General features: G+C 36.9%; 1 protein-coding gene across 2 annotated transcripts; it reads right to left on the reverse strand.

Moving 5' to 3' along the window:
• Window positions 1-3,364: 3,364 nt before the first annotated feature.
• Window positions 3,365-13,147, reverse strand: LOC149212348 (NDR1/HIN1-like protein 13). Of its 2 annotated transcripts, none has more exons than XM_089391826.1 (8): window positions 12,374-13,147; window positions 6,030-6,095; window positions 5,817-5,914; window positions 5,606-5,643; window positions 5,209-5,296; window positions 4,772-4,996; window positions 4,634-4,699; window positions 3,365-3,888 (listed from the first exon to the last, which is right to left on the reverse strand). In XM_089391826.1, the coding sequence occupies exons 1-8, from the start codon at window positions 13,020-13,022 to the stop codon at window positions 3,838-3,840; spliced, it is 1,281 nt and encodes a 426-aa protein (XP_089247952.1). In that variant the 5' UTR covers window positions 13,023-13,147; the 3' UTR covers window positions 3,365-3,837. The 2 variants fall into 2 exon arrangements, with proteins under 2 accessions (XP_089247952.1, XP_089247951.1); XM_089391825.1 differs by having other exon boundaries at window positions 3,365-4,048.
• Window positions 13,148-15,589: the final 2,442 nt, after the last annotated feature.

Consider the following 15,589-nt stretch of genomic DNA (forward strand, 5'->3'; position numbering starts at 1 on the left):
TAATATTGCACTGAACCCAAATTTATTGTACACATTGATAGTAGTGATTCAGATTGAATAATAAATATAAATTCATATTTAATCACTTTATTAAGTAAAAAAACACCGCTACAAAAACAATTCAGTTTTATAACCTATTCATAAAATTGATTACAAATTAAAAATAGTTACACTTAAGTTTTGTAAAACTAAATTGATTTTTATTCATACAAAAATCAATCATGGAAATGTCACTTGGTGATTTTCTTAATTGATCACATTTTTATATAGTATATGCTGTTATGCTTACAAATAGTTATACATATTTATGGTAAATTATTTGTTTCATCTATTTATTTAATTATGTATTATTCCTATCCTCAACCTTATTTTCTTTCCTTTCAAAAATTACCAATATATTTTTCTGTGTAGAGGCGATGGTAGCAGAGCCAGATTGCCTAATAGTACGGAGACAAGGTTTCCAGTATCAATCATTATCAACGATTGTGTCAAATTTGGAAATTTTGGCAGGACGCCAACTAATCTATTGTTTGAGCTGTTCAACAATGTAAGACTGCTCATAGCTGTCAAAAGAAATGGGAACTTCTCTGTCAATTTATTGTCGGAAAGATCAAATATTTCTAGTGTGTACAAACCAGAAAGAGTACTCGGAATTTCCCCTTCTAGAGAATTGCCGCTGAGATTGAGTTGAATTTGCAACTTTCTGACGAACCCAATTGCCAATGGCATTGTTCCAGTTAGGTTGTTGCCACCCAACTGGAGCTCTAACAAGACCTGCCTGTCTTGAACACTCTTTGGAATCGCTCCTGTTAGCTTGTTGTTCTGTAGACGCAAATTTTGCAGCTTCAAATGAGTGAGAATATTTGAGGGTATGGAGCCTGATAGAAGATTGCCGCTCAAATCGATATATGACAACTTAGATAAGGTTAACAGTATATCTGGAATACTTCCATTAAATTTATTGTTAGGCAATTTCAACACTTGCAACTGTCGAAGCGAAGGCGGCTGATCGGTTAATGAGCCTGTCAAATTGTTGTGGCCAAGATCAAGTAGTTGAAGCCTGGTACACTTTCCCAGCTGCTGCGGAATCTGGCCATCTAGTGAGTTGTCATTCATTTCTATGTGAAGCCAGAACAATTTCCATCTAGTGAGTTGTCATTCATTTCCATGTCAAGCCAGACCCATTTCCAATTTTTAAAGGGATGTTTCCTTTAAGAAAATTGTAGCCTACTCCCAACCTTGATAATTTTCATGAAAAATTCTGAGGAGTCTGTGAGCAAATTCATTGTAAGGTCCAGAGTCTGCAAGTTGCTCAAAACAAAAACTTCTGGAGGAATGTCTCCATTTAAGCCATTGTAGCTCAGATCCAGAAACTGCAATCCTTTGATGTTAGCTAACTGATAAGATATGCTTCCAGCAAGTTGATTCTGATTCGAAGAGAAGTGAGTCAGACTAGAGAGATCACCCAATGTTCCAGGAATCACTCCAGAGAGGTTATTGGCTGACACATTCAGGATTCTTAAATTGGCAAGGCTCCCAATATTATCAGGGATGTATCCCTTCAGCTCATTGAAGCTGAGGTCAAGCAAATTCAAATTGGTACACTTCACAAGCTCCCGGGGAAATTCCCCACAAAAGAGTTATGAGAGAGATCTAATTGTTCTAAAATCCCCTTAACTCCCAGCAAGGAAGGGATTGAACCAGTGAATTGATTGCATGTCCAATTGAGCACTCTGAGGTTTGTCAAATTCTGAATCTGTAAGCCGAAGTTTCCTCCTAACCTATTGTGAGAGACATCTAGGTACTGCAGCCTGCGCATTTGTGCAAGCTAAGGAAGGAAACCTGGCATAAAATTGTGTTGAAACCTGGAATAAAATTGTGTTGGAAAATTAATTCCAATGACCGCGTTAAAGAGACTGACAACAGTCATACTCGTGGTACACAAGTAAGTCAAGTATGTCAAGTAAGAATACTTTTACTACAGGTTGCAACACATCAAGTAATTAAGAACAAGTGGGAATTTAATGTAGGGTTGGTAAAACTTAAATTCCAATTATTTATTCACTTACACTTGGCAACATCACACATCCATCCCATTTTGTCGGCTATGTATTAAAATATTAAGTCGGATTATTAAATTGGAATTGTTGAATTTTTCTAGAAAAGTTAATTATTTTGTGGAAAATCTTGTTTTCTTGGACTGGATCATTGTGCAATTACTTTTCTTCAGATGTTTTGTTTATATCTATATTACAAGTAACACATTGAATGTCTTATTTCATTTTAGAGTAAGTTAATTACCCAAAATGAAGAGGTTAAGTTAATTACCCAAAATCAAGAAACCTTTATAAATGGCCAAGCATATATGAAAAATACATCTCATTCATATGAGATACCAAATCCATCTTTTCTTTTCTCTAAGTAAAATTTCAAAAGCATGAACAATAAATCCAACCTCTGAAATTTCAATGGTTGGATGAATTCAAAAGCATGAAGAATAAATCCAACCTCTGAAATTTCAATGCTTGGATGCATCCTATTCATATGCTACAATAAACTCATATTTTCTTAAATTTCAATCCATAAACGCACCCATTCCTAAACCATAACAGCACCCATTCCTAAACCATAACAAAACCCAAAAAAAAAAAAAAAACAAAAACAAAACACAGCCCTGCAATGCCAGAGCATATCCCATTCAAAAACAAATAAGTAGCAAATATAAAGGGCAGTGTTCCGGTCTTGACTGCGCAAACCAATCATTGCCATCTGAAGAATCAAGAAAATAAACAAAACCTTCCTAAACCATAACAGCACCCATTCCTAAACCATAACAAAACCCAAAAAAAAAACAAAAAAAAAAACAAAACACAGCCCTGCAATGCCAGAGCATATCCCATTCAAAAACAAATAAGTAGCAAATATAAAGGGCAGTGTTCCGGTCTTGACTGCGCAAACCAATCATTGCCATCTGAAGAATCAAGAAAATAAACAAAACCTACGCACCCGTCCTGTAAGCCAACGCCATTAACATGAACGGAGAATAACACACGTTGTCACAGATTGTATATTTGACGTTGGACAGTGTCAAAACGTTATAAAACCACAAGTATGCCATATTTTTTTAATGATGCGACGGAAGGAAATGAAATCCACACTCTAATCTACGCCCTGTGTAAAAATAAGTCACACGCATGCTGTAGTTAAACAATCTGCAATGAAATTAACAAATGAACAGAATTGAAACGCTGAAATTGTAAATCTACAGAAGCTGGTAATGTAAATCTACAGCGCTGTGGTTTAATCTAGCTAAATGTCCCAGTTGTGGCGGGCCTTGCCACTTCTGGGAGCAGGAAAACATATAGAAACTGGAGAATTAAAATCTACGCAGCTTAATCAACTTGTCTCATTTGATTCAATCTGCCTGCGTCAAGGGAAATCAACTGGTTCTTTCACTGAAGGAAAATAGTCTGCTTTACATTCAACGGTAATTACATGTCCCAAAATAAAAACCTGTCTATTATTCCTTTCCCAGGATCAGAGCACACGGCTTTATAATACAGCCAATACAAAATTGTAAATGATCCGCTCCACGGATCTCTCCACAAGATAAACTAACCAAGCTAAATAAAATGATAAGCAGCTGAACCTCGATCTGGAGATCGGTTTCCTCTTCGAATTAGTAAATATGGATGAGATCGGATCTGTTGTGCTGCACTGTTAAAACCTCGCGCACTTTGAAATGGAAGACTTCACCCACTTGTAAATGAATTGGAAACGCGTTCCAATCAAAGAATTTAATCACGCCATTAAAATCTAGTTCAAAACGTATGATTCCTAGTACTTTTCCAGATCCAATTTCACATATACAAAACCTACGCACCCGTCCTGTAAGCCAACGGCATTACCATAAACGGAGAATAACACGCTCTGTCACAGATTGTATATTTGACGTTGGACTGTGTCAAAACATTATAAAAACACACGTATGCCATATTTTTTTAATGTTGCGACGGAAGGAAATGAAATCCACACTCTGATCTACACCCTGTGTAAAAATAACTCACACACATGCTGTAATTAAACAATCACAGCAATGAAATTAACAAATAAACAGAATTGAAACGCTGAAATGTAAATCTACAGAATGGAAGTGCTGGTAATGTGAATCTACAGCGCTGTAAATTCACAATAAGAAATACTAGGGTAGATGCTGGAAATTTTACAATAGTCATTTTTAATGTCAACATTTCGGATCTATACCAAGTTTCATCTAGTCATTTTTGAATGCCAACGTTTCGAATCTATACCAACACTTATCTAATCATTTTTGAATGTCAACGTTTTGAATCCCAAGACTCATCGTTGTCCAAACAACGTTTACATTCAAAAATGATTACTGAGGAATTTCCGGCATCTCACACTCAAAATCAACCCCACAGAAATCTGCAAACCCTAAACTATTAAGATAGCTTTCACAATTTATAATGCACAACTCTCTTTCCCCTCTATTTTTCAGTTACTAATAAATTACGTCTTAATCGTTTCCCAGTAAGTCACAAAGAATTATAAAGTTTCCTGCAATTTGATAAAATATATACTAGGTCATTTCTGAGGTCATTTAAAGGCTTACCAGGACTGTATGAAGGCCTACTTCTTTTGCTGCTGCTATGTTTCGGATATTGTCATCAAAGAAGAGCTGCAAAAGAGTTGGAATAAGGATCACTGTAAAAATATGTAAACAAATTAAAGGCAAATGCTAGAAACTTACTGTTCTTTGTGGATCTGCATTTGCAATTGTGATTGCACGCTTCATGGCTTCAATTGAAGGCTTGATAAAAACAGGGGAAGTACTGAGTTTGCATTCATCAGTTTGCTGATTAAAACGATAAGCCATATTAAGGCTCTCAAAACAGATAACATCCTCAAAACAGTCTTCCAAGCCTAGTCTCTTTAGGACTTTAGATGCATGAATCTTGTCTGAATCTGTGAATATCTGCACATAAGGTCGAACAGCAGTTATGGTTGGATTAGTTTCATTTCATTCTTGGAGAAATAATACCAATTACTGTATTTTTCAAGCATGATCTACTTCAACTATGCAAGTGGATGCAACCTTATAAAGTTGTGTTTGCGCTTATAAGGCTTTATGTCCTATTGAAGCTGATCCAAAAATTGAATTTATGCAACTCAGTACCAAGTACGTACCAATTTCCTTTGAGGCATGCTCATCAAAATGCTCCTAATGGCAGGGTCTGGTTTAATGACTTCGTATGGCAACTTCCCATGCACAAATCTAGAAATTAAGAAAAATACACATGTATAAGATTAGTTTGACAAAATGTCAAGAAAGCATATGCACTTAGCCAGATAAATTTTAATTATCTCATGGGAGAAACAGAGTTGAATCTCCTCAGTAAGCCATAATACAATTTAAGCATGAATGCCATGCAAAAATAAATAGAAAAGCTGAAAACCTATTTCTATTTTTCTGAAATAAAATATTTAGGGTCTCTCACAGCACTCTATATTGATTTTCATTGTAGGAAAGGAAAAATGTGACACAGACAAAATCATTCATAGCACAAGCAAAATAGAATTGTACCTGTGATATTCATCTGCATCAACCTCATAGCCCAGTTTCTGCAATTTTAAACAACAGTTATTAGTCACAATCAAACAGCCTAAATCCTCCAATCAATGATACCTCTATTCTGCTCCAAGAAGTTGTCACATGGTGATGCTTAAAGGGGAGTGAATAAGAATTAATTTTTCTTGCAGGTTGAAAATGGAAGGGGGGCGGGGCACGAACTTACTCTCAGCCCAGCCAGAGTGCTCCCATTGGTTTTATAAAACTCTGTACGGAGGCTGGAAACAATTTCTCTGCTGAATCCGAAAACTTGTGCAAGAAACTCTGCAACAACATTAATCAAATCCATGACACAGCATCCAGGGAAAAAAAAAACCAATTGAATTCTAATAGAGGAAGGCAAAATTAATCTGTATCTAAAACTTAATTCACAGCATACCATCAATATTCTTGCGGCAGGCTGTAGCAATGCCTGTACTGGAAGGATACAGAGTATCATCCAAATCTGTGACAAAAAAAACAGTGGCAAAATGTTCATGATAAATCCAATTAAAGCTATGCGGAAAACTTTAAAATTGAAACAGAATCCACGATTTCTTCTGCATTCACGCCACGCATTCCGAAGAGCAGACAATCGAATTGAGTGGTTGAGAGTTCCATGGTATTCATATAACAAAATTCCTAAATACAGAGATCTTGATTTTAACAAAACTGGAAGAAAAGAGAGGCAATTGATGTTTGCTCTGAGATTCTGAAAATCACATTGAATATGCAGAGAAGTTATAGAAACTGGAGAATTAAAATCTACGCAAGCTTAATCAACCTGTCTCATTTGATTCAATCTACCCGCGTCAAGGAAAATCAATTGGTTCTTTCATTGAAGGAAAATAGTCTGCTTTACATTCAACGGTAGTTACATGTGCCAAAATAAAAACCTGTCTATTGTGGAAGAACAGTGCTTGCCAAAAGCCAGGGAAGAAGAACAGCAACAAGAACAGTGCTTGCCAAAAGCTGGGAAAAAGAACCGCAACAACAACTCGCAGACCAAAGAATATCTTCAAGAGTGACATAAAAGAATGAGAAAAAGCGGTAAGTGAAAAAAAGGCAACTCAACCGATATTTGGAAAAAGCAGTCACACTTCGAATCAACAGTTGAAAGTGTCTCACCTGATCCAACGGAGCAGGGTAAAAGTGTTGACGATTGTTGATGCATAGAAAGGCCTATCGGCCTAAATATAATATAAAAAAGAAAAAAATAAAGGCAGGCAAAAATTATAGGCCCAATGAAGGGGCAAGGAAATCTAAAGTTCTATAGAGTCTTAAACTCTTACTAGATATAGTACAACATGGCTCGTACAACCTTCATGTGAAAAGGGTAAACATTGAACAAAATTTATAGTGCAATGGCCAACACGTTTGGGGTATGAGTCTGACACATGTTGGATGCGAGATAAGAAACTGATTCCAAAAAGCATAAAACTGAAAAGGGAAAATAGTTTGGGGTATGGCACATGGCAAATGCAAGATAAGAAATCAATTCCAAAAAATGTTAAAATGAAAAGCGAACACAAACAGGGGAGAATGGGTTGATAAGGGAAGGAAAATTTGGATTGAATCCTCATAGACAATAAACAATTATGAGTATATTAAAAGTCCCATAGAACATGAATGAAGGGTGCACCAATACAATAAAAAGGAATCGAAGAAGGATCTCAAGCAACCATAGAGAAAAAAATATTCCTCCACTACAACAATAAGGTAGCGTGCCATGGTTGTGAGTGGGGATGAACAAGGATGCCAAGTTCCTTATCACTAACCTAATAAAGAGTATAATGCCAAGTTCAATTCCCTATCACTGACCTAATAAAGAGTATAAACAATAAGCTAGTGTGACATGGTTGTAAAGAGTATAAACAATAAGCTAGTGTGACATGGTTGTGAATGGAAATGGATGAGGATGCCAAGTTTTCCATCACTGGCCTAATAAAAAGTATAAAGAAAAAATAAGAGAGAGAGGAAGGAAGGCAAAAGCAATATGCAAAATGCCCAATGGAGAGGAATATGCAAAATGCCCAATGGAAGTAGGTAGGAAAAGTAAACCTTTACAAGCTTCCATGATATTAATAGTTATAGGAGGATACAGCTTGCAGAACCTTCATGGAAAAAGAGTGAACTACTACCATAGCAAGGATGCTTCTAGAGTACTCCGTTTCCCAAAAACACATAAATAAAATAAAATAGAGTGAAAATTGTTGCAACAATTGCTTTAACATTTAACATGTGCTTTAATGGCACAAGAGAAGATGTAGAAGAGAAAGTGAACACAAGGATGAGGACGAATGCTCCCAAGGAAGGGAAACAAGAAGAGAAAGTGAACACAAGGATGAGGAGCAATGCTCAGAAGGAAGGGAATCAAGAAGAGAAAGTGAACACAAGGATGAGGAGGAATGCTCACAAGGAAGGGAAACAAGAAGAGAAAGTGAACACAAGGATGAGGAGGAATGCTCACAAAGAAGGAAAACATGAGAACAAGGAATTGTATTTAAAAAGCTATGACAAGTGAAAGATAATAAGACAATAAGAAAGAGGCTTTGGGTCGGACTTGACACGGTATTTTTTCAATAGCACTTGATGGCTTGTCAAACTTGTCTTGTTATATGATGCAAGCTATTTGAGTAAGGACAATTCCTAAAAGTTTTTACTAGAGGCCCACGGAAGACGAACTATGAATATCTAAATTTAAATAAGAATATCTAAATTTAAAAAAAAATAAAAACAGTTCGGACTAAAGCATCACAATGAATATGATAATATTTATTTAGTTAAAAGAAATATGCCTATTCAAAGTAGAGCAGAATGGATAACACAGCATTTAATTTTGTCGGCTATGACTATGAAGTTAGTACGAAAAGAAAAGCCTGCAAAAATTGTACCTGTGGCCGAGCTGAGTTGGAAGAGAAATAGACGAAGTTGGGCCTGACTGCAGAACAGTTGAATAACCCACAATCTGCGTGTGGAAATGTATGCTGGTTCTTTTTAATCTTTTGCTCTTATTTCATTTCTTTCTCGGGAAGAAGTATTTGCAAATTGCCATCCCTATTTTGTGGAGAAAGGTTGCCAATTTATATAACCTTTTCACCATTATGGTATTTCTAGTTTGTTCTTTTAGTTACTGTTTACGAGTATAATTGTTCTGTATAAAAGAACAGAATGCTGCGTTGATATTTGTTAAACTTTTGATTGAACAAACTTCCTTTAGGTCTCTCTCTTAATATACACAGCTGTGTTTTTTAATGAAAACTTGAGTTTCCATCTCCATCTTTGAAGGAGAATCTTGGCTGCTGGGATCTGCAGCGTATACTATATTACAGTTACCCTATTTTATATTCCAAACTGTGAACAAGGTCACATATTGTAGGAATCAAAATGTAATATAATATTTGCTCATTTTTTTGATATAATGGATGTCTTGATTTTGTTAGTGTCGACTCGGGGATGCATTCAGGTGCAGTAGTTGCCCCTACAAAGGACTTATCTCCTTTCAAACTTGGGGAAAACTTAAAAGATATATATACCACATACATATTGTTTTCCATCTATTACGCCTTCTATTTTTAACAAGTTTGTTCTGACATATCAATTTCTCCATTTGACTAAAATGCTTTTACAAAAATTGCAGGTATCTCTTCCTGGCACACTCTTGACTGTTGATATGTGAGCAAAGCAGTGCTTTGAAGAGTTAACAATTAGTCATAAACCCTCAATCATTCCGTGCCATCCAAGTGATGGATTGCTTACCTTTAAACATTTCTAATGTAATTTCCCTTCAACCATTCAGTGCTTAAGCAGCCTTATTTCTAGGTATAAATTATAATTCAGTGTATAAGAATCACAACTATTGCTGGCGTTATTAGGAATGTTAGTGTTACCTATCTACTTTTGTATCTGTTATATATGACATATGAAATGATGAATCTGGCCAGGGAAGGAATGTTTATAGCATCCTAGCATTGCTTCCTTGAAGGAAATGAGTAAAGTACTTAATATTTGTTTATCAAATTTAGGATAAGTTTGATTTGCTTGGCCAGCTCTTTTCTTATGCTGATTTTTCAATTACAACAGTCACGTAAGGGCTATTGTATTAACTCCAAACTGAAATTGAAATACACTTCAATTCCGTCACGATAGAGAGGTATAGAGAGAGGGATCGATCAGGCACTGAAGCCGCAGTAAAATGAAAGAACGCAGAATTAAAGGATGATTCATTGTGATGCGCGGTGTATCTCAGCTGTTGGGCTCCAAACTGAAATTGGAACACAGTTCAGTTCGGTCACGAAAGAAAGGCACAGGGAAAGGGATCGATCACCTGTTGGTGCAGCAGCATGAAGGCCGCCCAACCGCCGACATATAAATTGTAAATTATGGATGCAAATTTTCTGGATTAGAAAATAGGCCATGAAATTTCTGAGTAGCGCAAAATAGAAATAAATGAATCCGAAAAAATCACTTACAGTTTGCAACAAAAGCAATATGGAGAATAGAGACTCTAAATGAGAATATTCACATTGTGTTACAAGATATGGTAAAACATTTCTGAATCGAAGCCTTAAATAGAATTCCCTGGAACGCCATTTTTCAAACAATAAAAAGAAAAGGGAGACAGCAGATTATTGATATATGCCAAAATCCTATCTCATATGTACCAGCAATTAAGGGCATCACTTAGCAGCCACAAAGTTGAAAGTGTTTATAAGGGATAACACCAAAACTTTCAACATCGCTAGTACCAGAGTGGGAACCTTGGATTGTGTGGGCTGTATCTGGGAACTTGCACAGTTCAGCCCAATTCGCCGCATGCTCATATTAAGGGTTCTTTGATTTCTTCCACTGTAAAGCTGGTTCTGGTCATAGGTTTGCTATTATGCTCACTGGTTTTTGCCTTGAAGAAAAGCAATGCTTCAAGATTCTGGAAGCTAACAGCATTCCAGAGGGTGGGCTTCACCTGTGAAGATGTCTTCGAGTGTTTGAAAGAGGAAAATATTATTGGAAAGGGAGAAGCAGGGGTTGTGTAGAAGGGTTCGATGCGGAGCGGTGAGGAATTTGCAGTGAAGAGGTTGCCTGGGATTGGAAGAGGGTCTTCTCACGACCATGGTTTTGCTGTAGAGATTCAGACTTATATGTAAGTTCTCATACAGTATTTTCTTGTGTTATTTTTTCAGAATATGCATACACGCTGAAAGTGGATGAAAAGAGAGATGATGACCTCACCTGGAATAAATGATGTTGTGTTGACGTTTTCTAAACAACAGCTCCGACTCACGATTTCCAGCTCCGAGATCCGTTCGTGAGATTGTTAAACCAGGCTCCTCTGTCAGTTTGAACAGTGGTATACTCTGTGAGATTGATCGCTGCCGGTAGTTTGATGCAAGAAGGAAACCGCAGAACAGTTACTACTGGAGCTTAAGAATGCATAAGCTGCGGAAGATAACTGCACGAAGTTAACACGACGCCGCCAGTCCCTCGCAGAACATGAATATCCATGAATACACGACGCCACTCCCTCGCAGAACTGTCCCGCTCTATTCTGACGCCACTCCCTCGCAGAACTGTCCCGCTCTATTCTGACGCCACGTGTCAGCACGAGACTGCAAAACTCCCGGTTGTGCCATTCGGAATCCGATGCTATTAAGCTCACGTTCTTGCTCTTAGCTATTAAGCTCATTCAATACATTATTGAATACTATTATATCTTACATTAGAAAGAAAAAAAATATTGAATACTATTATATGTTAAAATTTAAAAAAAATATATATATATTTGAGATATCTCAATGTCTCTCCCTATAATTCTCTCACCCATAGATAAAAATATTTCAATCTCTCTCGCTATAATTCCCTTTCAAAATCAGTGTACTTCAATCTCTCTCACTATAATTCTCTTACACAAAGATGAAATATTTCAATCTCTCTCACCATAATTCCCTTTCAAAATCAGTTAACCGCAACTTACCTAATTTGCCATGTTTAAAATTAAATTTTTTTATTAATATGTTATATTTTAATACTTGCTAGCAAGGGAAATACATTGATCAGAATGGCAGCTTACATTTTTTAATTTGAAGAATTGCCAATTGCTTAGTTCTGACTCTAAACTAACAAATGAATTCAGATACTTTCTTTAAGATTGCAATTGATTGTAACTTCCCTTCATCTTTTCATTAAGAAAGCTGAAGTTCTGTTTTTCATTGGTGTTTTCCGTGAAAGGAATCTCACATAATTGATGATCAGATTTTATTGCAGGGAGACTTGATATTGAGAGAGTAGTGAGATCTACAGATATGTCATATTTCTTTCAAATTATTGGAGTTTGCTTTCTACAGAGCCAGAGACCTCTTAACCACAGCAGTGGAGCACTGTTTTAGACCATAACAGCTTTTCCCACATCACACGGTTAACAAAAAAGTGCTCAGTAAGAATACAAATAATCCCAAATTCAGCATCTCTAATGCTGCTTGTCTCTGTTGAAAGCCAAAGCCAGATCAGATCTCAGACAGATCCATCGCTATATAACACTACTATTAAATTCTAACCCCCTTCCCCCAACAAATTTATTCTTGTCAAGGTCAAATAATTCTACAGTAGACCTGCCATAGCTTCTTTCCTCTTAAAAAAATTCCAATTTCATCACAATTGAACTTCATAAGTACCATTTGAAGACCTTAAACTTTAGCTTAATATTACATTTGGAATCAGAGATAGCACTGGTAGAGGATTTTTTAGTACCAGAAATCACAGCAGAGACTCCATTGCAGTTGATGTCTGCTCTGACTTTATGAGAATTCCATTTCCCCATCTTCACTCTCACACGAGTCTGCAAATCCACATCCAGCGTGATTTTCCCCTTTGACTGTGCCGATTTCAGTTTCTTGGCATCAGAGGCGCCAAGGGCCAGATTTTCACTCTTCAGATCGGCTTTCAGGACCGTGGTGTTCTTTGTCCCGTGGTAGAAACCAGGAACAGAGCCGTCTGCGAGATCTAGGTTATCTGTTGAAACTTTTACAGAAAATGTATCGTAATAAAAGGTCACCTTCTTGTTGGGATTCCCGGCGTCCATTTGCAGGACGAATTGGTACCTGAGATAGGAATCTTTGGTGACATTGAACTTGGGGATCTGCACTGAGGTGACTGTAAAATTGGGCTGATGCGGCCTGTAGATAACCCATAAAACAAACCCTGTGATGCCCGCAAGCAAAAGTATGGCGAGGATGAATGCGATGAGGCCGACGAAGCAGAGGCAGCAACGGTTTCTGCGTTCTTTAGGGGGTGTCGGGCGGAAAGCGGGAAGGGCGGCACTGTACATCTGGCCCTTCGTGTATGCGCCATTCAAGTTCTGGACGCCCGGTCTGTTCGATGGGAACGCTTTTTCCGCCATGGATTACACACCACAAATTTCTCACACAGAAGACTGCAAAACACGAGACTGCAAAACTCCCGGTTGTGCCATTCGGAATCCGATGCCACGTGTCAGCATGAGGAACAAAGGGACGACGAAAGTCCCTTTCAAAGGAAGGCCTATCGGCCTAATTATATGTTTTGATAAAATATGTATGTAGAAGTCTTTAGTTTAAGTTGAGGGTGTCACTAGAAGAGAAAATTATGGAGCAATTTGTGGTGGGTGCCTAAAAACAATTTGTTGCCAAGTTTTACAGAGAGTTACTCACCAACTCTTGGGGAAGTGTAAATGGTAGTAAGAATTTTTGTTTTACTTGGTGAAGAAGCTGTAACTTCCATATGAATGTTTTTTCATGCCGCAACTTCCATCTGAATGTTTTTTTCATGTATTAGAAAATATAATATAAAGTATACTTGTTGAAATATATTTTTGGAAATCTCACGTCTGTTTTTAATTGCCCAACCACTCTTTTTTAGAGCCTAAATTTGTTTGAGATTGCCCAACCACTCTTTTTTAGAGCCTAAATTTGTTTGAGTTTTTTGCTCTGTTTTGTTGCTGAAGTCAAGTGTGTGATTTAATCTTTGCAACTGAAGTCTTGAGGAAGACTCCTCTGCCTAAATCTTTCACTAGGAGCTAAAAAGTGCTTTCACTGGGAGCTAAAAATTGCTTTGAAGGCATATTTTTTGGAGCATGAAGTTCTTTTTACAGTCAGAAATGGCAACATCAAGCACAAGCTTGACTAATCCTCATATATTTTATTTAATGGGGAAAAATATGACTATTGGGCTATAATAATGAAGGCTTTGTTTTCTTCTCAAGATATTTGGGATTTGGTGGAGAATGGGTTCCAAGAACCACTAGATGCAACAACATACAATGCCTTGTCCCAAGGAAAAAAGGATTTGATGAAGGACAACAAGAAAAGGGATTCAAAAGCCCTCTTCTACATTTTTCAAGCAGTTCATGAAAGTATTTTCCCAAGGGTTGCAACAGCAACAAAGTCCAAACAAGCTTGAGATGCCCTCCAGACAACCTACTAAGGCATGGTAAAAGTGAAGATAACAAAACTACAAATGCTAAGGAGAGAATTTGAGACAATTTGTATGAAAGAGTCTGAAAACAAACTCATTTTTTACAGAAGTAATTGGACTAGTTAGTCAAATCACGTCTCATGGTGAGACACTTGAGGAAAGAAGAATAGTTGAGAAAATTTTGGGAAGTCTGCCAACAAGATTTGATGCTATTGTTGTGACCATAGAAGAGACAAAGGATCTCTCACAATTTTCAATGGATGAGCTTCATGCATCATTGTTTTCTCATGAACATAGAATGAATAGAGCAACAAACTCCTCATTAGAGCATGCCTTCATAACACAAGTTTCATTTGGTCAAGGTAGAGACAGAGGAAGATGAAATGCTAAAGGAAGAGGAAGAAACCCACACAGAGGTGGAAGAAGCAGCCCTTCAAGCTCAAGAGGAAGGGAAAGCAATCAAAATCTAAGTCATGGCCCAAGCCAAAATCAAGCACAAATTCAGAGGTATGATAAATCTCGAGTTCAATATCATTATTGTAAGAAGTATGGTCATTATGCAAATGAATGTAGAAATAAGCAACATGACATAAGTAACAAACCAATTGCAAATTTCAAAAAAGAAAATTAGAACCAAGATAGCATGTTTTTAGCTTGTAATGTAGCATAAGAAAAACAAAAGGATGTATGGTTTATAGATTTAGGGTTCAACATTTGCATGACAGGGAACATCGAAATGTTTACCAATTTAGATGAAAGTGGGAAATCTGAAGTGACATTAGGGATTGATAGAAAAGTCTTTGTCATGGGAAAAAAGAATAGTCAATATTCTAATAAATAAGGGGAGAATAAGTACATTTCAGATGTTTATTTTGTCCCTGGTTTGAAGCATAACCTCATAAGCATTGGACAACTCATGCAAAAGGGACACAATGTCTTTTTCAAAAATGATGAGTGCATAATTTTGGATAAGTCTCCAAGCAGATATTTGATTGCAAAACTTCAGATGACAAACAATAGAATGTTTCCCCTAAAGATAAAAACGGATTTTGAGGAAGAAGGTGCCCAAGCACAATTGTCAATGAATTCATAAGAGGATGAATAAATGTTGCAGCTGTCACACAAGCAAACTTTCAAGCAAAGGTCAAAGATGAAAACTGGTTATGGCATTTGATATTTGGTCACCTTAATTTTGGAGGTTTGAATTTGCTACATAGGAAAGACATGGTGAAGGGATTGCCACTCATAGAAAAACTAGGCAGCCTATGTGAAGGATGCATCTTGGGTAAACAACATAGAGAGACGTGTCTAATAGGAAAGTTAATAAGAGCAAAGGAACCCTTGGAGATTGTCCATTCATATTTATGTGGACCAATGCAAACCTCATCAATTGGGGGCAACTATTATCTTTTGACTTTCATAGATGATTATATAAGGAAGACATTGATTTACTTCCTAAAACATAAAAGTGAAGTGTTTGAGTGTTTCTGCCAATACAAATCTCTTGTTTAAAAG

Source organism: Pinus tabuliformis, chromosome 1_1 (assembly GCF_031772625.1).
Source record: "Pinus tabuliformis cultivar Carrire ecotype Pingquan chromosome 1_1, CPIR1, whole genome shotgun sequence".
NCBI lineage: Eukaryota > Viridiplantae > Streptophyta > Pinopsida > Pinales > Pinaceae > Pinus > Pinus tabuliformis.

Coding starts and splice junctions, on each gene's coding strand:
- LOC149212348 (XM_089391825.1), bottom strand. CDS start 13,022: ATGGCGGAAAAAGCGTTCCCATCGAACAGACCGGGCGTCCAGAACTTG. Junction 6,096..12,373: donor AGTCTCTGCTGTGATTTCTG/GTACTAAAAAAT, acceptor TTTTTGTCACAG/ATTTGGATGATACTCTGTAT. Junction 5,915..6,029: donor CTGCCGCAAGAATATTGATG/GTATGCTGTGAA, acceptor ATGTTGTTGCAG/AGTTTCTTGCACAAGTTTTC.